At 43.2% G+C, this 23,381-nt stretch overlaps 1 protein-coding gene across 1 annotated transcript; it reads left to right on the top strand.

The window, feature by feature from the left end:
• The first annotated feature begins 10,277 nt into the window (after positions 1-10,277).
• On the top strand, positions 10,278-13,256 carry NHLH1 (nescient helix-loop-helix 1). The gene has a single exon (XM_082242883.1). It carries the CDS (start codon positions 10,409-10,411, stop codon positions 10,796-10,798), a length of 390 nt encoding a protein of 129 aa, XP_082099009.1. The 5' UTR covers positions 10,278-10,408; the 3' UTR covers positions 10,799-13,256.
• Positions 13,257-23,381: the final 10,125 nt, after the last annotated feature.

Raw genomic sequence — 23,381 nt, 5'->3', positions numbered from 1 at the left:
AATGTGCCTAACTGAATGATTTTCCACTGCATGTTACTCGGCAACGACCTCATAGCTGTACAAAGTCACAGCAATGCCTCCATTACTTCAGAACATTCTATAAGACTTCTACAGCGAGGTTCTCTACCCCAGTGTGTCTCTTTGCTGATGGCCTTTTACCATAGTTGGGAAGTTAGGTTGGTGGGACAGTTAGGTAGCTGTGGAAAACCTTATCCCGCCCATATATTACGATTTCCATCTGTATGGCGAGCTTTCATCGCATAGGAGGCGGGGCTTAAAGAGCCTCTTGCTACGACATGCACCAATGCATTTTGTGTGTGCTACAGCTTGTATAACAGTGTACATTTTCTGTCCCCTCAATATAATTCAACACACAGCCATTAATGTCTAAACCGCTGGCTACAAAAGTAAGTACACCCCTAAGTGACAATGTCCAAATTGGACCCAATTAGCCATTTTCCCTCCCCGGTGTGATGTGACTCGTTAGTGTTACAAGGTCTCAGGTGTGAATGGGGGAGCAGGTGTGTTAAATTTGGTGTTATCGCTCTCACTCTCTCATACTGGTCACTGGAAGTTCAACATGGCACCTCATGGCAAAGAACTCTCTGAGGAACTGAAAAAAAATAATTGTTGCTTTACATAAAGATGGTCTAGGCTATAAGAAGATTGCCAAGACCCTGAAACTGAGCTGCAGAAGGGTGGCCAAGACCATACAGCGGTTTAACAGGACAGGTTCCACTCAGAACAGGCCTCACCATGGTCCACCAAAGAAGTTGAGTGCTGTGCTCAGCGTCATATCCAGAGGTTGTCTTTGGGAAATAGACGTATGAGTGCTGCCAGCATTGCTGCAGAGGTTGAAGGGGTGGGGGGTCAGACTGTCAGTGCTCAGACCATACGCCGCACACTGCATCAAATTGGTCTGCATGGCTGTCATCCCAGAAGGAAGCCTCTTCTAAAGATGATGCACAAGAAAACCCGCACACATTTTGCTGAAGACAAGCAGACTAAGGACATGGATTACTGGAACCGTCTCCTGTGCTCTGATGAGACCAAGATAAACTTATTTGGTTCAGATGGTGTCAAGCGTGTGTGGCGGCAACCAGGTGAGGGGTACAAAGACAAGTGTGTCTTCCTACAGTCAGGCATGGTGGTTGGAGTGTCATGGTCTGGGGCTGCATGAGTGCTGCCGGCACTGGGGAGCTACAGTTCATTGAGGGAACCATGAATGCCAACATGTACTGTGACATACTGAAGCAGAGCATGATCCCCTCCCTTCAGAGACTGGGCCGCAGGGCAGTATTCCAACATAACGACCCCAAACACCTCCAACATGACCACTGCCTTGCTAAAGAAGCTGAGGGTAAAGGTGATGGACTGGCCAAGCATGTCTCCAGACCTAAACCCTATTGAGCATCTGTGGGGCATCCTCAAACGGAAGGTGGAGGAGCGCAAGGTCTCTAACATCCACCAGCTCTGTGATGTCATCATGGAGGAGGGGAAGAGGACTCCAGTGCCAACCTGTGAAGCTCTGGTGAACTCCATGCCCAGGAGGGTTAAAGCAGTGCTGGAAAATAATGGTGGCCACACAAAATATTGACACTTTGGTCCCAATTTGGACATTGTCACTTAGGGGTGTACTGACTTTTGTTGCCAGCGGTTTAGACATTAATGGCTGTGTGTTGAGTTATTTTGAGGAGACAGCAAATTTACACTGTTATACAAGCTGTACACTCACTACTTTACATTGTAGCAAAGTGTCATTACAAATCCACAGGTGCAGTTTACAAATATTTGCAACTTTGTTTCTTTTTCTTTTTCCAAACATCGTCTTCCGTTCAGTCAAACTTTCCACCAATAAAAAAGGCAGCGTGTACGCGGCACCTGTATATCGGCCCATATGTGCCGTGTGCCCCCCATCACCCGATAATCGGATCTGAGGGGTGAGCCGGGTCGGCTGTATACCGGAGAATCCCACTTAATGCGTTTTCTGCCCGTCTAATTTGCACCTTCATCCCTTCGGTTGTGGCAGAATCCAATCTGGAATATTACATTACGGGGTGAGCGAAGGCCCCGAACATATCGCTGCGCCCGAGAGCTGCTAATCCAATAAACTTCCCAGGCCCGGTATGAGAAGAGGGCATTTATATCTGACTACAACTCCCCCCATCCCCCCCCCCCCCCCTCTGACAATGGGTGTTCCCATTAATCACTGTCACCCCTTCCACCCTCTGCCGTGTCCCCGAGGAGGGAGCGGAGACATGGAATTATCCGGAGAATACATTCCCTATCCACCAATCTCAGTCTAAGATAGATAGATAGATAGATAGATATGGAATAGATAGATATGGAATAGATAGATAGATAGATAGATAGATAGATAGATAGATAGATAGATAGATAGATAGATAGATTTCTCTCTCTTACCTTGTTTGGGTTTCATGGTTCTGTAAAGTGAAGAGTTGTGAGTCTGCAGATCTGGCAATCAGCGGGGAGCCTGGCACTGGGCACAATCGGGAAGCCAACTGTCCTTATGGGGCCTGGCACTAAATGGGTTAAATATAAGCACAGCTGTCAGTACTATGTACAGCATGAAATGAGCCGATTACTGCAAATTATTCCAGCATTGTGTATAGCCTGAGGACCCCACTATTCTAGATAGATAGATAGAGAGATAGATAGATAGATAGAGAGATAGATAGATAGATAGAGAGATAGATAGATAGATAGATAGATAGATAGATAGATACGGAAAAGATAGATAGATAGGTACGGGAAAGATAGATAGACAGACAGACAGGGGATAGATACGGGATAGATAGATAGATAGATAGATAGATAGATAGATAGATAGATACTATTTTATAGATAAATAGAGAGGAAGATAGATAGTGACAATCATGGATTATGTATGATAAAGCTCAATGAACTATTTTTTACCTCTCCTATCATGTGTGATATCCGTATTCTTATCAGTATTATGCAATAAATGTATCATTTTTACAATATTGATTATTTGAGTGATCAGCCTCATTCACATCCCCCACCAATCTGTCTCCTCTTATATATTATTGGGATGGAGGATCATCATGTATGGTGCCATGGACTGCAATCCCCTTTTGTTAGAATAGATAGATAGATAGATAGATAAGGAATAGATAGATATGGGATAGATAGATAAATAGATAGATAGATAGATAGATAGATAGATAGATAGAGAACAAAATATAGATAGACAGATAGATAGATAGATAGATAGATAGATAGAGAACAAAATATAGATAGATAGATAGATAGATAGAGAACAAAATATAGATAGATAGATAGACAGATAGACAGACAGATAGATAGATAGATAGATAGATAGATATAGAGAAGTTTTGTTTTGTATAGAGTAGTAGATGTTGCAGACAGGACATATAGGAGACCCCTCGTTGGGGACCCCCCCCCGCCCCCCCAGACTCTGGGTAGATCACAGCTGTGTGTCTTCCATATGTCTGTATTGGTAGATTCGGTGACATACGGGCTAATTTAATATCCACCCCCCAGACCCCCTCCCCTCCCCCCCTCCATCTTCCCATCCATCCACCACCTGTCCTGTCTCAGGAGACCCCGGAGAGAAAAATGCTTTTTCATTTCCATCTATATTCCTGCCTCTCCCCCCGGGGCCGCGGTCACACCGATGGGTGCCTCGTCCCGTCCCTCTCATTTGTACAAGTTGTCATCTCCACTTAGTGTGAGAGAGGAAGACCCTTGTATGTGACAGCGATATCCGCTCCTCCACTCCATCATCCATCTTCCACTCATTTCAGCCTGATTTTCTCACCATTAACGTTTTCCGCCATCTTCCCCTGACACCTCATACTCCTGCCATTAGCCTGACATCTTATTTCCCCATGACTAATCTATCTCACTATATACGCTCTTTAAAGACATAATCGGGGGTGGGGGAGGGGGACAAAATGGAGCTCAGAGCATCATTGTTCTGGATCCCCCAAGTGCCAGTGTGCCATTGTTCTGGATCCCCCAAGTGTCAGTGTGTCATTGTTCTGGATCCCCCAAGTGTCAGTGTGTCATTGTTCTGGAGGTGTCAGTGTGTCATTTTTCTGGGACCCCCAAGTGTCAGTGTGTCATTGTTCTGGATCCGCAGGTGTCAGTGTGTCATTGTTCTGGAAGTGTCAGGGTGTCACTGTTCTTGGACCCCTAAGTGCCAGTGTGTCATTGTTCTGGAAGTGTCAGTGTGTCATTGTTCTGGATCCGCAGGTGTCAGTGTGTCATTGTTCTGGAAGTGTCAGTGTGTCATTGTTCTTGGACCCCTAAGTGTCAGTGTGTCATTGTTCTGGATCCCCCAGTGTCAGTGTGTCATTGTTCTGGAAGTGTCAGGGTGTCATTGTTCTGGACCCCCAAGTGTCTGGGTGTCATTGTTCTGGGATCCCCAAGTGTCAGTGTGTCATTGTTCTGGACCCCCAAGTGTCAGTGTGTCATTGTTCTGGGACCTCCAAGTGTCAGTGTGTCATTGTTCTGGACCCCCAAGTGTCAGTGTGTCATTGTTCTGGACCCCCAAGTGTCAGTGTGTCATTGTTCTGGGACCCCCAAGTGTCAGTGTGTCAGTGTGTCATTGTTCTGGGACCCCCAAATGTCAGTGTGTCATTGTTCTGGGACCCCCAAGTGTCAGTGTGTCATTGTTCTGGGATCCCCCAAGTGTCAGGGTGTCATTGTTCTGGATCTCACAGGGTATAATTTCATATTTGCTGGACAAGGCAGTTGCTTTCCATATCTGTCAGATTATAAAGTGCAGTCTGGTTGTATTTATCGGCTTGTGGCCTCCGGCCATTCTCTGTGTCAGGACACCGAGTGCTGATTGTGATAGTTTTTGGTATATTTATGGAAGTTGGTGAGATGTGAATTTTGCGGCAAACTGTCTCTCCAGCTTCTGTTAGATGATAATAATATGACATCCATAATACGAATATTCAATGTCCCAGGAAACTTTACTTGGCACTTTCCAACTATGCAAAAGAAATCCATAAATTAGACGGATGACCCTTTTACCAGCTTCCCTTGTGGTGCAGGAGATGCCAATACCCAAACCCAGGACCGACCTCCTCCATAAATGATGCGGTTCTCCACACCTTTACCACATTGTTCTTCCTGACGGAGCTTATAACCTTCTGCAAGCCGGCTCTGCTCCAATGTTCTGAGATAGAACCAGCTCCATGAAAACTAATAATTGAATTTCCCACTGACGCCAATGATGGGACACTATTCCTCCCACTGATACCAATGATGGGGCACTATTCCTCCCACTGATACCAATGATGGGGCACTATTCCTCCCACTGATACCAATGATGGGACACTATTCTTCCCACTGATACCAATGATGGGACACTATTCCTCCCACTAATACCAATGATGGGACACTATTCTTCCCACTGATACCAATGATGGGGCACTATTCTTCCCACTGATACCAATGATGGGGCACTATTCCTCCCACTAATACCAATGATGGGACACTATTCTTCCCACTGATACCAATGATGGGACACTATTCCTCCCACTGATACCAATGATGGGGCACTATTCCTCCCACTGATACCAATGATGGGGCACTATTCCTCCCACTAATACCAATGATGGGACACTATTCTTCCCACTGATACCAATGATGGGGCACTATTCTTCCCACTGATACCAATGATGGGGCATTATTCCTCCCACTGATACCAATGATGGGGCATTATTCCTCCCACTGATACCAATGATGGGGCACTATTCTTCCCACTGATACCAATGATGGGACACTATTCCTCCCACTGATACCAATGATGGGGCACTATTCTTCCCACTGATACCAATGATGGGGCACTATTCTTCCCACTGATACCAATGATGGGGCATTATTCCTCCCACTGATACCAATGATGGGGCACTATTCCTCCCACTGACACCAATGATGGGGCACTATTCTTCCCACTGATATCAATGATGGGGCACTATTCCTTCCACTGATACCAATGATGGGGCACTATTCTTCCCACTAATACCAATGATGGGGCACTATTCCTCCCACTGATACCAATGATGGGGCACTATTCCTCCCACTGACACCAATGATGGAGCACTTTTTCTCCCACTGACACCAATGATGGGGCATTATTCCTCCTACTGACACCAATAATGGGGCACTATTCCTCCCACTGACACCAATGATGGAGCACTTTTTCTCCCACTGGCACCAATGATGGGGCATTATTCCCCCTACTGACACCAATAATGGGGCACTATTCCTTCCACGGACACCAATGATTGGACACTAATCCTCCAACTGATACCAATGTTGGGGCATTATTCCTCCCACTGATACCAATGATGGGGCACTATTCCTCCCACTGACACCAATGATGGGGCACTATTCTTCCCACTGATACCAATGATGGGACACTATTCCTCCCACTGACACCAATGATGGGGCACTATTCCTCCCACTGACACCAATGATGGGCACTATTCCTCCCACTGACACCAATGATGGAGCACTTTTTCTCCCACTGACACCAATGATGGGGCATTATCCTCCTACTGACACCAATAATGGGGCACTATTCTTCCACTGACACCAATGATGGGACACTATTCCTCCCACTGATACCAATGATGAGGCACTTTTTCTCCCACTGGCACCAATGATGGGGCATTACTCCCCCCACTGATACCAATGATGGGGCACTATTATTCCCACTGACACCAGTAATGGGGCGCTATTCCTTCCACTAACACCAATGATGGGTCATTACTCCCCCCACTAACGCCAATGATGGGGCTCTATTCCTTACCACAGATACCAATGATGGGGCACTATTATTCCTACTGACACCAATGATGGGGCACTATTCCTCCCACTGATACCAATGATGGGGCACTATTATTCCCACTGACACCAATGATGGGGCACTATTCCTCCCACTGAAACTAATGATGAGGCACTTTTTCTCCAACTGGCACCAATGATGGGTCATTACTCCCCCCACTAACGCCAATGATGGGGCTCTATTCCTCCCACTGATACCAATGATGGGGCACTATTATTCCCACTGACACCACTGATGGGGCACTATTCTTCCCACTGACACCAATGATGGGGCACTATTCCTCCCACTGACACCAATGATGGGACACTTTTCCTCCCACTGATACCAATGATGGGGCATTTTTTCTCCCACTGACACCAATGCTGGGGCACTATTCCTCCCACTGACACCAATAATGGGGCATTATTCCTCCCACCGATACCCATGATAGGGCCTTATTCCTCCCACTGACACCAGGAAATTTTCTACTCCCACTGTCCCCAGTCCAGGCCCCTCTAAAGTCTTAAGGACAGTGAACTGGCCCTTTGTGTAGAAAGTTTGGAATCCCCTGATGCAGAGCAAAGTGGCATTGCCTCTGCCATTGCTCCCCTGACCCCTTCTCATGCACCTGGCCTGAACTTCCTCACTGATCCCTCTTCCATTGCAGCTGGAGACACTATATGCCAAATTTGTATATAAGGAAGCTCCCTTGTAACAGTGTTACAGCCGCTCAGCACAGAGCATTTCCTATTCATTCACTGTCCAGTGCAGCTGAGGCTGCAGAGAAAGGTGTTTGAGCTTTGGGGTGCACACCCTAATGCACACGTATGGTGTCAATAATTCTTAATGGCACCCCCACAGATCTGTGGATGCAGCACCATGCATTTCTCAAAGGGACTTCTTATCGCATGTAGGACAGCCCATTGAAATGAACAGGCTGCCCTACACGCAGTGCACAGAAACGCGTTGAACCGCACGCATTCTCCGATGGTGTGAACAGGGCCTTAAAGTGAAAAAAGTCATGTTTCTTGGCCAAATTAGTTACAGTTAGAGCCTGGTATTGTCATTCAAAAGTCAACATTGTTTTTCTCCTCTTATTGGGGATTTTTAACCACTTTACAACCGGAGGATTTTGCTGTCTTACGTCCAGGCCACTTTTTGCGATTCGGCGCTGTGCGACTTCAACTGACAATTGCGCGGTCGTGCGACGCCGTACCCAAACGAAATTTACATCCTTTTTTTCTGATAAACAGAGCTTTCTTTTGGTGGTATTTGATCACCTGTGCGATTTTTACTTTTTGCGCTATAAACAAAAAAAGAGCGTTTATTTTGAAAAAATAACAATATTTTTAACATTTTTTTATATGAAATTCCCCCCAAAAAAGATGTAAAAACCAATTTTTTAAAAATTTTTGGCCAATTTGTTTTCTGCTACCTATGTTTGGTAAAAAAAATCACAATAAGCGTATTTTGATTGGTTTGCGCAAAAGTTATTGCGTTTACTAACAAAGGGAAAGATTTCTGTCATTTTTGGTGTTTTTTTTTTAACGCGTAATGGCGGCGATCTGCGATTTTTTTTTTGTGGGACTGCGACATTGCGGCGGACAGATCAGACCCTTGACTGACATTTTTGACACTTTTGGGGTTACCAGTGACATTACTACAGTAATCAGTGCTATATATATGCACTGTTACTGTAAAAATGACACTGGCAGGGAAGGGGTTAATTTTATTGGAGAGGGAGGGGTTAATGTATGCCTGGTGCTTACTGACGTGTAGGGGGGGAGGGGCCTGACTGAGTCATGGACAGATCGGATGTCCAGCTATGCTGAACAGTCCGATCTGTCACTCCCTGTCACTATGGAGATCCGCCCGCTGTGTTTACACACAGCGGGCGGATCTCCACACTAGATCCCCGGCGATCGGGGCAGAGCAGCGGCGATCGCCGCTGCTCCTCCCCTGGCCCGACTCCCGCTGTGAATGAAAACAGCGGGAGCGAGCCTCCGGCGGCGCGCAAGCGCCGCCCAGAAGGGGGAGTGTCCAGTCACGTTAATACTACGTGACTGGACGATAACGAGCCACTTTGCCGCAGTACTATTACCGTACTCGGTCGGCAAGTGGTTAAGGCAATCGATTGAAAAAAAAATGAAGAATGATAAAATTTAAATATTTATTGAAAAAAGTTAAAAGAAAAAATTAATACATGTATCATAAATCATATAGCCACATCAACCACATTGGTCATGCTACAAAACAGTGGTTGAAGCATTGGTGACCATATAAGTCACAGGTGTCAAACACAAGGCCCGTGGGCCGAATCCGGCCCTCCAGGCCATTTCATGTGGCCCTCACAGCTCTCCTGCAGCTGCAGGAGAGTTCCAGCCCTCCTTTGGTCCTCCTCTAGACCCTGCACTTTCTGCTTCCCAGCCTTGCCCCAGCTTCTTCCCAGCAGCAGCACAAGGTAAGGGAGTGTGGGGAACTCTTGACTTCTGATGGTGGGGGGCTCTTGACATCTGATGTAAGAGGGGGTGGGGTGCCCAGGACATCTAATCTTACAGATTCAACCGGCCCTTTGAGGGCAATCATAATGCTGATGCGGCCCAAGAAGAAATTGAGTTTGACACCCCTGATATAAGTAATGAATCATAACAATAAAAACAGGTGAAGAACAAGTTAATGAAAGAGAGAAAGAGAATACAATACTCCTCCCTTGGGGGAAAGAACCTCTGGGGAGGAGAAAAACTTGATGCGTTTCGAATAACTTGAGAACTTGTAGTTTTAATCTTCTTCATGGATATATAAATATATTGCAGTCCCTTCTCTATAACAAAAGAAAAAAAGAGAGAAAAAAGAAAAAAGAAAAAAAAGAGAGAAAAAAGAAAAAAAAAAAAAAGAAAAAAAAAAAAAAAAAAAAAAAGCCTGGTATTGTCATTGACCCTATGCCAGGATGATTAGATTGCAAGCTCTTATGTCAAATCTTCTCCCGGATGAAAGTCGCTGGTGTCTGCCATTTTCTAAAAGAAAAAAATCAATAATAACGTTAGTTATATTTTCCATGCAATGCGCAATCTACTCTTTATTGACTTCCCTGTTTACGAGTTCGTAATCAAGTTGTTTTTTCCTGTAGCTTTATTCCTTTTTATGTTGTTTTTCCCTCCTATGTACTATGCTCCCATTCCCATTAAATTCCTTTTTTTTTTTTTTTCATGTTGGCAGAGTTCCCTCCGTAGCCATTAAGAAACCTTTTCTATAATTTCTCCGTTTCTCTTTGTTCCAGGGGGACCATCAAGAACGAGAGCACAGCGAAGGGAAATAAAAGTTAATCTCAGCTGAACACTTTTTATGAGTTAAATATTTCTCTTAAGTGCGTTTTCCAAGCTGAAAAAAAAAATCCACCACGGCTTGCTGGGATCGACGCCTCTTCGCAGCTTGTTCACGCCGCGAGGTTTGTTTCATGACATCCAGAGGGGAGCAACTTTTCAGAAGCACTTTATAGAAGGATCTCTTTTAATTTTTTGGCTGTCAGGAAGGATACGTTTTGGAACCTTTTGTAGAGGAATGATGCTGAACTCTGATCAGACAGAAATCCCGGCCCATTCGGAGACTGAGTCCGTGTTCAGCGATTGCGGAGGCGGGGGAGGACTCGGCGAGGCCGGGGGAATCAGCTTGTGTGGAGAAACCAGGATTTGCGAGGCCAGCGATGCTGTCAAAAGGGAGCTTCAGCACTTAAGTCGGGAAGAGAGGCGCCGTAGGAGGAGGGCAACGGCCAAATACCGCACGGCGCACGCTACCCGGGAGCGCATACGGGTGGAAGCGTTCAACTTGGCCTTTGCAGAGCTGAGGAAGCTTCTTCCCACTCTGCCCCCTGACAAGAAACTGTCCAAAATTGAAATTCTTCGGCTAGCTATATGCTACATCTCCTATCTCAACCACGTTTTAGATGTTTGATGGGTTTGAGGTGCCCTAATTGGGCTACAACTTGCCCTCTTCATTGGATGCTGCTGTATTCAGCTATGGACTAAGATGCTAGGACAGAGATTTGTGGGACCAAATTTTTCCCTCTCTTGTGGATTTTTGTAGATTACCCAATCTAGAATGTAAAGATCCTGCCTTTCAGAGAGCACCTACCCTTTGTCTCTTCCATGCCTCCTCCAACCATCACCATACATACCCACAGGCATGGCTCTGAAAGACTCACCAAAATTCCTTTTCATGGATGTCATAGACCAATAATTTGGGTGGAAGCCTTCAAATGTCGGAGTCCTTAAATACAAAAGTCAAGTCAAGTCGTCAAGTCAAGTCTTTTCTATTCATCCTCCAACCATCACCTTACATACCCACAGGCATGGCTCGGAAAGACTCACCGAAATTCCTTTCATAGTTCTCATAGACAAACCATTTGAGTAAAAGCCTTTAATTGCCAGAGTCCTTAAATACAAAAGTCAAGTCTTTTCCATTCCTCCTCCAGTCATCACCTTACATACCCACAGACATGGCTCTGAAAGACCCACCTAAATTCTTTTCATGGTTCTCATAGACAAACCATTTGGGTAAAAGCCTTCAAATGCCGAAGTCCTTAAATACAAAAGTAAAATCAAGTCTTTTCCATGCCTCCTCCAACCATCACTATACATACCCACAGGCAAGGCTCTAAAAGACCCGCCTGAATTCCCTTCATGGTTCTCATAGACCAACCATTTTGGTGAAAGCCTTCAAATGCCAGAGTCCTTAAATACAAAAGTCAAGTCAAGTTTTTGCCATGCCTACTCCAACCATCGCCATACATACTCACAGGCAAGGCTCTGAAAGACCCACCTAAATCCCTTTCATGGTTCTCATAGACCAACCATTTGGGTGAAAGCCTTCAAATGCCAGAGTCCTTAAATACAAAAGTCAAGTCAAGTCTTTTCCATGCCTACTCCAACCATCACCATACATACCCACAGGCAAGGCTCTGGAAGAACCACCTAAATGTCTACCATGGTTCTCATAGACCAACCATTTTGGTGAAAGCCTTCAAATGCCGGAGTCCTTAAATACATATGTTTTTGCTGTCAAGTGTCGCCTTCTTATTGTGACCAACCCAAATGTCCCTCCTTAAAGATTTGTCTTACCCTTTCTAGGATCAGGCAAAGAAAGTATAAATTGCTATATGATCAAGTAACTTCACTTCATCAAATAAATGTTGGTTATGTTGCACTTTTACACCAAAAACGAGGGCCATAATGCCCACCAACACCCTCATACACATGGTTGAGAAGTTTATGACTTTCATATAACATTTAGAGGAACTAGAGTCTTCTTAAGTCCTGTCTACATGACTGCTTCCAGCCTTTCAGCCTAAGCACTGGATGGACAGATCTTTAAGAAATTTGGCCACATATCCAAATCACAAAGCAATTCAGCTGCAGGGTAACCTTCTTTGTTGAGCTAGCAACAGAAGTGGTCAATATTCTTCTCACCAGCCTAATTTCAAGATTATTATTATTATTATCATATAACGTAAGCCTAAAATAGTGCAAGTTTCTCATTAATCTGATGTGTAAACTAGAAGTCACTGCAATTTCTTTCCATATCTTCTCCAGTTTCATTAGTTGTCCATATGGTCCCAAGGTCCAACATATGGCACTCATGTATAAAACATACAATACGTCCTAGATAGAAAGACCCTTGACCTCCTTTGCTGACAAAGAAGGAAAACCAATCCAAATGTACAGTACATTGGTGTCTATGAAATAATACCCTGTTCCTTAGGCAGGAAGTCCTAATTTATTAATGAATAGTTTCAAATGTGCACTTTTTCATAGAAAAATCAATATATAGATTATTATTATTAGGAAAATTGGGGTCTACGTTTACGAGTATGTATGTAGTTGGTCGTAGCTCTCTGTAGACCGGTTAGCTCTTTGTTGGTGGATCAACGAGACCAATGGATGATCCTTTAAGAAAGGTTAGCTTTTACTTCCAAGGTGACGATGTCCAGTAAGCTCCACCATGGCCAAATTTCTATTCAACAAACTCTCTACAACAACTAATACTACCTACTCTAGTTAGTCAAGGAAGTGGAAAATGAGTAGTCTCTTAAATGTCCATCAACCACATGGCCAAAGTTAATAACATCTTGTGATTTGTGTAGTAAAACAGTTTTTGATGTATATGACAAAATTTAAGCAGATAATTTTACCAAATTAGGTTTATTTTTCTTAGAATTGGGCTGTTTGTATCTTGAAAATGTATCCTTTTCAATGCCAAGTGAGAAAGGTTTCTTTCTCCTAATGGAAAAAGAGCATTAGAAAGGGGTGGCCTTTAATCAAAATTTGTTAAAATGTTTCAACTTTCCATACTGACTTTTGCCTCGCTGCAATTTGTAACTAACTTGAGACTCAAAAGGTTAAAAAGTTAATTATAAAAAAATATAGTAATCAGAAAAAATTTTAAATGAAAAGGTTTATTGTTTTTTCTATACCAGTTTTACTTGGTATCTTCAACTTTCGCTATTGTTGATTTTCATGTTTACCCTCTTTGACAAGGTTTACGTGCCAGGAAATAATTTATTTATTTTATTAATTTATTTATATGTCATTATTTATTTACTGTGTTGTGCACTTTTACGAGAAAAAGAAAACAAATAATGTTTGACAATAAAGTACACATGGACTTGTGCGATGGCCCCAGAGCAAAGGAGACTGACAGGCCGCGTACATGTCCCACCTCCGTTCCCGTCGGTGAAAGCCTCTTTTGTAGCTACGTCTGACGACCTTTATTAAGCCTTGAAATGAAAGAAGTGTAAATACTTTGAGTATGTTTTATGTGTTTAGAATGGATACAAACTATTTATGATTTCTTAAAAAAGCTGAAGGATTCGATTAAAAAAAAAAAATAAAAAAAATGCTTTTGTGTTTTATTTGAGCTTTTTTTGTTTGTTTTTTCCATCTCTATTTCCTCTCTCATTCCATCCTTGCGCAACAATTTTCCTCCTAAATTTGTTTTCTTCCTTCTATCCCTAATTGTGTCCTTCCTTTTCCTTTCCCCACTATTATGTTTTATTTCCTTTAACTCTCTTTCCTTCCCTTTCTTCTATCCTTCCTTCCCTCTAACTCTCTTTCCTTCCCTTCTATCCCTCTATCCCTCTAACTCTCTTTTCTTCCCTTTCTTATATCATTGCTTCCTTCTAACTCTCTTTCCCTCCCTTCATTCCCTCTAACTCTCTTTCCTTACCTTCCTTCCCTCTAACTTTCTTCCCTTCCCTTCCTTCTATCCTTCCTTCCTTCTAACTCCCTTTACTTCCCTTCCTTCTAGACCTCCTTCCCTCTAACTCTCTTTACTTCCCTTTCTTATATCCTTGCTTCCCTCTAACTCTCTTTCCCTCTAGCTCTCTTTCCTTACCTTCCTTGTATCCTTCTCGCTAACTCTCTTTCCTTCCCTTCTTTCTTATCTTCCTTCCCTCTAACTCTACTTCCCTCCCTTACTTCCCTCTAAATCTCTTTCCTTACCTTCCTTCTATCCTTCCCTCTAACTCTCTTTCCTTCCCTACTTTCTAATCTTCCTTCCCTCTAACTCTCTTTCTTTCCCTTCTTTATTTTCTTCCTTCCCTCTAACTCTCTTTCCTTCCCTTCTTTCTATTCTTCCTTCCCTCTAACTCTACTTCCCTCCCTTCCTTCCCTCTAACTCTCTTTCCTTACCTTCCTTCTATCCTTCCCTTTAACTCTCTTCCCTTCCCTTCCTTCTATCCTTCCTTCCTTCTAACTCCCTTTACTTCCCTTCCTTCTAGACCTCCTTCCCTCTAACTCTCTTTACTTCCCTTTCTTATATCCTTGCTTCCCTCTAACTCTCTTTCCCTCTAGCTCTCTTTCCTTACCTTCCTTGTATCCTTCTCGCTAACTCTCTTTCCTTCCCTTCTTTCTTATCTTCCTTCCCTCTAACTCTACTTCCCTCCCTTACTTCCCTCTAAATCTCTTTCCTTACCTTCCTTCTATCCTTCCCTCTAACTCTCTTTCCTTCCCTACTTTCTAATCTTCCTTCCCTCTAACTCTCTTTCTTTCCCTTCTTTATTTTCTTCCTTCCCTCTAACTCTCTTTCCTTCCCTTCTTTCTATTCTTCCTTCCCTCTAACTCTACTTCCCTCCCTTCCTTCCCTCTAACTCTCTTTCCTTACCTTCCTTCTATCCTTCCCTTTAACTCTCTTCCCTTCCCTTCCTTCTATCCTTCCTTCCTTCTAACTCCCTTTACTTCCCTTCCTTCTAGACCTCCTTCCCTCTAACTCTCTTTACTTCCCTTTCTTATATCCTTGCTTCCCTCTAACTCTCTTTCTCTCCCTTCCTTCCCTCTAGCTCTCTTTCCTTACCTTCCTTCCCTCTAGCTCTCTTTCCTTACCTTCCTTCCCTCTAACTTTCTTCCTTTCCCTTCCTTCTATCCTTCCTTCCCTCTAACTCTCTTTCCTTCCCTTCTTTCTATTCTTCCTTCCCTCTAACTCTACTTCCCTCCCTTCCTTCCCTCTAACTCTCTTTCCTTACCTTCCTTCTATCCTTCCCTTTAACTCTCTTCCCTTCCTTCTATCCTTCCTTCCTTCTAACTCCCTTTACTTCCCTTCCTTCTAGACCTCCTTCCCTCTAACTCTCTTTACTTCCCTTTCTTATATCCTTGCTTCCCTCTAACTCTCTTTCCCTCCCTTCCTTCTCTCTAACTCTATTTCCTTCCCTTCTTTCTTATCTTTCTTCCCTCTAACTCGACTTCCCTCCCTTCCTTCCCTCTAGCTCTCTTTCCTTACCTTCCTTCTATCCTTCCTTCTAACTCTCTTTCCTTCCCTTCTTTCTTTTCTTCCTTGCCTCTAACTCTCTTTCCTTCTTTTTATTCTTCCTTCCCTCTAACTCTCTTTCCTTTCCTCCCTTATTTCCTCCTTCTCTCTAGCTCTCTTTACTTCCCTTTCTTATATCATTGCTTCCTACTAACTCTTTCCCTCCCTTCATTCCCTCTAACTCTCTTTCCTTACCTTCCTTCTATCCTTCCTTCTCTCTAACTTTATTCCCTTCCTTTCCTTCTATCCTTCCTTCCCTCTAACTCTCTTCACTTCCCTTTCTTATATCCTTGCTTCCTTCTAACTCTCTTTCCTTCCTTTCCTTCTATCCTGCCTTCCCTCTAGCACTCTTTCCTTTCCTAGCGTCTATCCTTCCTTCCCACTAACTCTTTCATTCCCTTCTTTCCCTCTACCTCTCTTCCCTTCCCTTCCTTCTGTCATTCCTTCTCTCTACCTCTCTTCCCTTCCCTGCCTTCTATCCTTCCTTCCCTCTAACTCTCTTTATTTCCCTTCCTTCTATCCTTGCTTCCTTCTAACTCTCTTTCCCTACCTTCCTTCCCTCTTACAGTCTTTCCTTCCCTTGCTTCTATTCTTCCTTCCCTCTAACGCTTTTTTCTTCCCTTCATTCTTTCCCTTTTTACCTCTCTTTTACATCCTTTATCTTTCTTTCTTTCTTTCTTTCTTTCTTTCTTTCTTTCTTTCTCTTTCTTTCTTTCTTTCTTTCTCTTTCTTTCTTTCTTTCTTTCTTTCTTTCTTTCTTTCTTTCTTTCTTTCTTTCTTTCTCTTTCTTTCTTTCTCTTTCTTTCTTTCTCTTTCTTTCTTTCTTTCTTTCTTTCTTTCTTTCTTTCTTTCTTTCTTTCTTTCTTTCTCTTTCTTTCTTTCTTTCTTTCTTTCTTTCTTTCTTTCTTTCTTTCTTTCTTTCTTTCTTTCTTTCTTTCTTTTCTTTTCTTTTCTTTTCTTTTCTTTTCTTTTCTTTTCTTTTCTTTTCTTTTCTTTTCTTTTCTTTTCTTTTCTTTTCTCCCCTTTTCTTTTCTTTTCTTTTCTTTTCTTTTCTTTTCTTTTCTTTTCTTTTCTTTTCTCCCCTTTTCTTTTCTTTTCTTTTCTTTTCTTTTCTTTTCTTTTCTTTTCTCCCCTTTTCTTTTCTTTTCTTTTCTTTTCTCCCCTTTTCTTTTCTTTTCTTTTCTTTTCTCCCCTTTTCTTTTCTTTTCTTTTCTTTTCTTTTCTCCCCTTTTCTTTTCTTTTCTTTTCTTTTCTCCCCTTTTCTTTTCTTTTCTTTTCTTTTCTTTTCTTTTCTTTTCTTTTCTCCCCTTTTCTTTTCTTTTCTTTTCTTTTCTCCCCTTTTCTTTTCTTTTCTTTTCTTTTCTCCCCTTTTCTTTTCTTTTCTTTTCTCCCCTTTTCTTTTCTTTTCTTTTCTTTTCTCCCCTTTTCTTTTCTTTTCTCCCCTTTTCTTTTCTTTTCTTTTCTCCCCTTTTCTTTTCTTTTCTTTTCTCCCCTTTTCTTTTCTTTTCTTTTCTTTTCTCCCCTATTTTCCCCTTCCTTCATTTTCCTTTCCCTACATTCTTCTTCCTTTCTTTGTCCCCTGTCTTTTGCCTCCCTCCCTTTTATCTTTTTTCCTTCTTTCATTCCCTTTTCCTCCTTCGCTTTACCTCTCGTTCTCATTCCTCTAGTCTTTTTTAATTTGATCCTTTTACCTCTCTTTCACTCACTCCCTCTATTCCTCCCTTCTCTTCTTTACTCTTATGCATGCACTGGCCATGCATTCAAGTTTATTCACTTTAGATCTCCCTGGTATGGGCCTTATCACAGGAAAACGATAGGAATTGGCATGAAAATCCATTCTGGGTGAGTTATTCTTTTCTCAAGATGGGCTAACCAGGAGGTGCAATACCCTCTGTGGTTGAGGACATTGGCTTATGATCTGACCAAAACCATATCTCGTATCCTTAGTATATGCCAGGCTAAAGGAGGCTCTCCCGAATTCTCAATACCAGAATACCAATACCCTGAAGGCATTTGCAGCTTTTTCCGAACCCTCTTCCAACCTGTTCCTTCTAAGTGCTGAGCATAAATATTAGACAACAATAGGCTGTTAGTGTATGGTAAAACTGAAGAACATTTTTTTTTTGAGGATTTTTCCATTACATGCCTGTTCATATTAGGCATTATGATTAGGGTTGTAAGCTTATACTTATGGAGAATATGTATAGGTAGTGTCCTCCTCTAACGGAGAATAAGTATGGGTAGATACCTCCTATAGTTGCTTTATCTCAGGGATCCTCAAACTACGGCCCTGCACCTGTTATGGAAATACACATCCCATGAGGCATTGTAAAACTCTGAGATTCACAGACATGACTAGGCATGATGGGAATGGTAGTTTCTGAACAACTGGGGGCCATAGTTTGAAGACCCCTGCTTTACCTGGTAGTAAATGGTAAATATTATAAGAAAAAGTAGACCTCCATAGTTTGGGAATGATTGCTTAGGAGATCCATAAGCAAGAGTACATTTATCCAACACGGCCAAAACAGAGAAGATTGGGCAGCAAACATTTCACATCTTCCCATACCAATCAATAGATGTTCCCGGAGTTATTGTACGTTGCCAATTTGCATGGTATCACTGGTAATTGGTTGTCACAACAGCACTTGTGCCGCTCTTCCAGGCTGGTCGCAATGTTACAAGCCAATTACAGCTCAGATTAAGTCAGACTTAATTACCATCTACCCCCTCAGTTCAATCAATGCCGGGAGTGCTGTTATCTGGGAGGACAATACATCACTCCATGTCTACTGTCACAGCCTGCAAAGTACCATGTAATCCTCCATCCTCTGGGCTCCCGACACTGAGGACAACTTTTATCGCTCTTATTAGAGACAACAGACCGATGCTCAAAACAAACACATAATACAACTGTGATGTGCAAGATGGAGTAATCCATAACAACCAATCAGAAATCTTATCTAATTCATATGAGTATGGGAAACGGAAAATTATTTGGTTAGTATGGGCTGCTGCCTATTGTGAGCTTTTATTGATTGGGCTTGAAAGACAAGCAAGCTTCCATTGTTGCCTCCAAAAAAGTGAAGTAAAGGGAGGACTGTGTTGTTTCTCCTAGGGACCATGTAATGAGAGGGTTGATGGTCTTGTTGCCCGTAGAGACCCAGTGATGAGGGAGGAACTGTCTTGTTGCCTGTAGAGACCAAGTGATGAAGGAGGGACTGTCTTGTTGCTCCTACTGACTAAGAGTTGAAGGAAAGATTCTTGCTGCCCCAGAGACCAAATGATGAAAGGAGGACTGTCTTGTTGCCCTTAATGACCAAGTGATGAAGGAAGCAATGTCTTGTTACACCTAGCGAATGCGTGATGAAAAGAGGACCCGTTTGTTACCCCTGGTAACCAAGTGATGAAGGAAGGGCAGTCTTGTTGCCCCTAAGGACCAAGTAATGAAGGGATGATGTTCTTTTTGCCCGTAGAGACCTAGTGATGAGGGGAGAACTGTCTTGTTGCCTGTAGAGACCGAGTGATGAAGGAAGGGCTGTCTTGGTGCCCCTAGGGACCAAGTGATAAAGTGAGGACTGTCTTGTTGCCCCCTACTGACTAATGGCGCTTTTCCACTGAATGGAACTGAACGGTTCGGCTCGCTTTTGTGCTTTTCCACTGCTGGTACCGCATGGTATGGTGTAGGAACGGTTCAGTACGGTACGGCAGTGCTTTTCCACTGCATGGAACCGAACGGCACGGCTCTCAAAAACGGTACCTACTCGATTGTGGTTCCAAGAGGTACCATACCCGGTACCATATCCCACAATCCTTTGCATGCAGTCACTACTAGCCACTGATTGGTCAGAGAATCCCACCCACTCCGTTGTTATCCCACCCACTTAACTTTAGTACTACTTTAGTGGAAAAGCAAACCATACCGTACCGTACCGAACCGTTCCAACACCATACCATGCGGTACCAGCAGTGGAAAAGCAAACCGGGCCAAGTAGGGCCAAGTAGAGCCGAGCCGGTACTTGCAGTGGAAAAGTGCCATAAGTGATGAAGTAAAGATTCTTGTTGCCCCCAGAGCTCAAGTGATAGAGAACTGTCTTGTTGCCCTTAGTGACCAAGTAATAAAGGAAGCAATGTCTTGTTACACTTAGCAAATGAGTGATGAAGAGAGGACCCTTTTTCTTACCTCTGGTAACCAAGGGATGAAGGAAGGACAGTCTTGTTGCCCAAAGGGACCAAGTAATGAAGGGGTGATGGTCTTGTTGCATGTTTGCATGTAGAGACCAAGTGATGAAGGAAAAACTGTCTTGTTGTCCCTAATGACTAAGTATTGAAGGAAAGATTCTTGTTGCCCTTAGCGACCAAGTGATGAAGGAAGGACCGTTTTGTTGCCCATAGAGACCAAGTGATGAGGGGAGAACTGTCTTGTTGCCTGTAGAGACCAAGTGATGAAGGGAGGACTCTCTTGTTGCCCCCCGGGACCAAGTGATGAAGTGAGGAATGTCTTGTTACACCTAGTAAATGAGTGATGAAGAGAGGACCCTTTTGTTACCCCTGGTAACCAAGTGATGAAGGAAGGAAAGTCTTGTTGCCCCGTAGAGACCAAGTGATAAAGAGAGAACTGTCTTGTTGCCCCTAGGGCCCAAGTGATGATAGGAAAACTGTCTTGTTGCCCCAAGGGAGCCAAGAGGAGGGCTCTTGTTGCCCTTAGGAACAGAGATGAAGGAAGAAATGTCTTGTTGCCCCTACTGACTCGGTGAGGAAGCAAAGAGTCTTGTTGCTCCCAGAGACCAAGTGATGAAGGAAGGAATCCCATGTTGCTCATAACATTCAGAATACGAAGCAAGGGCTCTATTTTTTCCCCTAGTAACCAAGTGATGAAGGGATAGCTCTTGTTGCCCCTAGTGACTAAGTGATGAAGTGAGGAATGTCTCGTTACACCTGGTAAATCAGTGATGAAGAGAGGACCCTTTTGTTACCCCTGGTAACCAAGTGATGAAGGAAGGAAAGTCTTGTTGCCCCGTAGAGACCAAGTGATAAAGAGAGAACTGTCTTGTTGCCCCTAGGGAGCCAAGGGGAGGGCTCTTGTTGCCCTTAGGGACCAAGAAATGAAGGAAGAACTGTCTTGTTGCCCCTACTTACTAGGTGATGAAGTAAAGAGTCTTGTTGCTCCCATAGACCAAGTGATGAAGGAAGGAATCCCATGTTGCTCATAGCATTCAGAATAACAAAGCAAAGGCTCTCTTTTTGCCCCTAGTAACCAAGTGATGAATGGATGGCTCTTGTTGCCCCAAATACCAAGTGACCAAGGAAATACTCATGACCAAAAGATGAAGGTGAGACTTTTGTTAGCCTTAGGGTCCAAAAGATGAAGGGAGGACTCTTTTTTCCCCTAGTAACCAAGTGATGAAGGGATGGCTCTTGTTGCCCCCAGAGACCAAGTGATGAAGTAAGGAATGTCTTGTTACACCTAGTAAATCAGTGATGAAGATAGGACCCTTTTGTTACTCCTGGTAACCAAGTGATGAAGGAAGGAAAGTCTTGTTGCCCCGTAGAGACCAAGTGATAAAGAAAGAACTGTCTCGTTGCCCCTAGGGCCCAAGTGATGATAGGAAAACTGTCTTGTTGCCCCAAGGGAGCCAAGGGGAGGGCTCTTGTTGCCCTTAGGGACCAAGAAATGAAGGAAGAACTGTCTTGTTGCCCCTACTCACTAGGTGATGAAGTAAAGAGTCTTGTTGCTCCCAGAGACCAAATGATTAAGGAAGGAATCCCATGTTGCTTATAGCATTCAGAATATGAAGGAAGGGCTCTCTTTTTGCCCCTAGTAACCAAGTGATGAAGGGATGGCTCTTGTTGCCCTAGTGACCAAGCAATTAAGGAAATACTCATGACCAAAAGATGAAGGTGAGACTCTAGTTAGCCTTAGGGTCCAAAAATGCCCACAGAGACCAAGTGATGAAGGGAGAATGGTCTCGTTGCCCCTAGTGATGAAGTGGTGAAGGAATGAGTCTTGCCTCGAGACAAGTGATGAAGAAAGGAGTCCTATGAAGGAATCCGGTGCTTCTCAGGTAATGAAGGAAGGGCTCCCTTGCTGCCCCTAGCAACCATTTATCTTTCCAATGTCTCCAATGCATTGTGGCAAATGAAAGGGCTGGTACAGGCAACCGTAAGAGATTCTCCTTCAGACTCCTTGATGATAAGCCAAAATATCCCAAACAAAATGGCGACCAATTATCTATGGAAAAGTGAGCCAATGGAGGAGCCATTGGGAGGTTGCCATGGTAAACAGCCCAAATTTTACAGCTTTTGCAAGAATAACCTTTTAATGGGATAAACCCGAGGGCTGCCACGCCCGTCTTCACTTTTGGGAAATACTGACTGCCTGGCTATCATGACAGTCCTCTGGCATCAGTACTTTTAAGTACCAGACCTTGAACATGGTGAGGACCTCTAACGTTCACGCGACATAGAAAGTACTGGAGTTAGAGGCTCAGGATAACAGCCAGTGAACCAGCATTTTCTGAAAGATGTCAGTGATGGCAGCCCCCCCCCCCCCCATGTTTGTCTTAAAGTGAACCCGTCACTTTGCTCATTCAACAAGCTGCTCAGATGTTGAGCGCTGCCTTGTGAAAGGAGCAGCAGGGTAGCATTGTGTATGGGGGGAGGGGTGTTTTCTCACTTCGCCCTGATTGGTGCATGGCTATAGGATAAGTTTACCTTTGAAGTGGACCCATCATCAGATATCTTTATGTTAAGGACATGCATGGCAAGTGCTGGGTCCAGGTATTTTTTTATGTCAGTGCTGCCCTTGACAACGCCTCCATCTATATTTTTTTACATCAGTGCTGCCCTTGACAACGCCGCCATCTATATTTTTTGTTTTCTCCAGAAGCAAGGTGTCATCCGGAGCCATCTTGGAATTCCTGGACTGAGGAGCCGACAGAGCAGCCCCTGCCACAGCCTGCTCACCTTGTGACTTGCTACCAAGTTACAATGTATCTTTTTTTGTTTTCAATTATCATTTTGTTTCAATAAAACCCAAAAGAAAATAAAAAAAATAGAAAAAAAATAAATGTATAACATTTAAAAAAAAATGTTGCAGCTTGCTCACCTTGTGACTTGCTACCAAGTTACAATGTATCTTTTTTTGTTTAATTATCATTTTGTTTCAATAAAGTCAAAAAGAAGATAATTAAAAAAAAAATAGAAACAAATTAAAAAAAATGTATAACATTTTAAAAAATAAAAATAAATAAATAATAATTTTAAAAAAGAATACGCAAAAAGAAATGCAAGCGGGAACGCGTAAATGTGAACGGGCCTTATTGAAACAAAATAATACAATCGCTCTCTATATTGGGACATGTCGGGGAAATGTATTCATACGGACTTGAAAAGATCCCCTTCAGGGCACCCCAAAAAAATAAAAACTTAAACTGTACAGAAGAATGTCAATCACCTGGAGGGGAAAAAATGATTCCCCTATTGTACGGAGCCACAGAATACGCCAGCGCTTTGTGAATAAATGATGGCGCTAATGATATTCGCGCGGCCAGAGAATTACATCTGCTGTATACATACACTACATAATTCATAAGGACGGTAGCAGATGGGTTTCCAGGGAAAGGACCTGAGACGCCATTCTTCTCTAAATCAAACCTGATTTTTTCCCCCCGCACCGCGCAATGACACGATTAATCCGAAAAATTGAATTCATAAAAACGATCGGCAATCGAGGTGG

This window comes from Pelophylax lessonae (assembly GCF_965119305.1).
Source record: "Pelophylax lessonae genome assembly, chromosome: 13".
Lineage (NCBI taxonomy): Eukaryota > Metazoa > Chordata > Amphibia > Anura > Ranidae > Pelophylax > Pelophylax lessonae.
This window is presented reverse-complemented; position numbering and strand designations above follow the sequence as displayed.

What these genes read in the sequence shown, in the direction of transcription:
- NHLH1 (XM_082242883.1), top strand. Translation starts at nt 10,409, where the DNA reads ATGATGCTGAACTCTGATCAGACAGAAATCCCGGCCCATTCGGAGACT.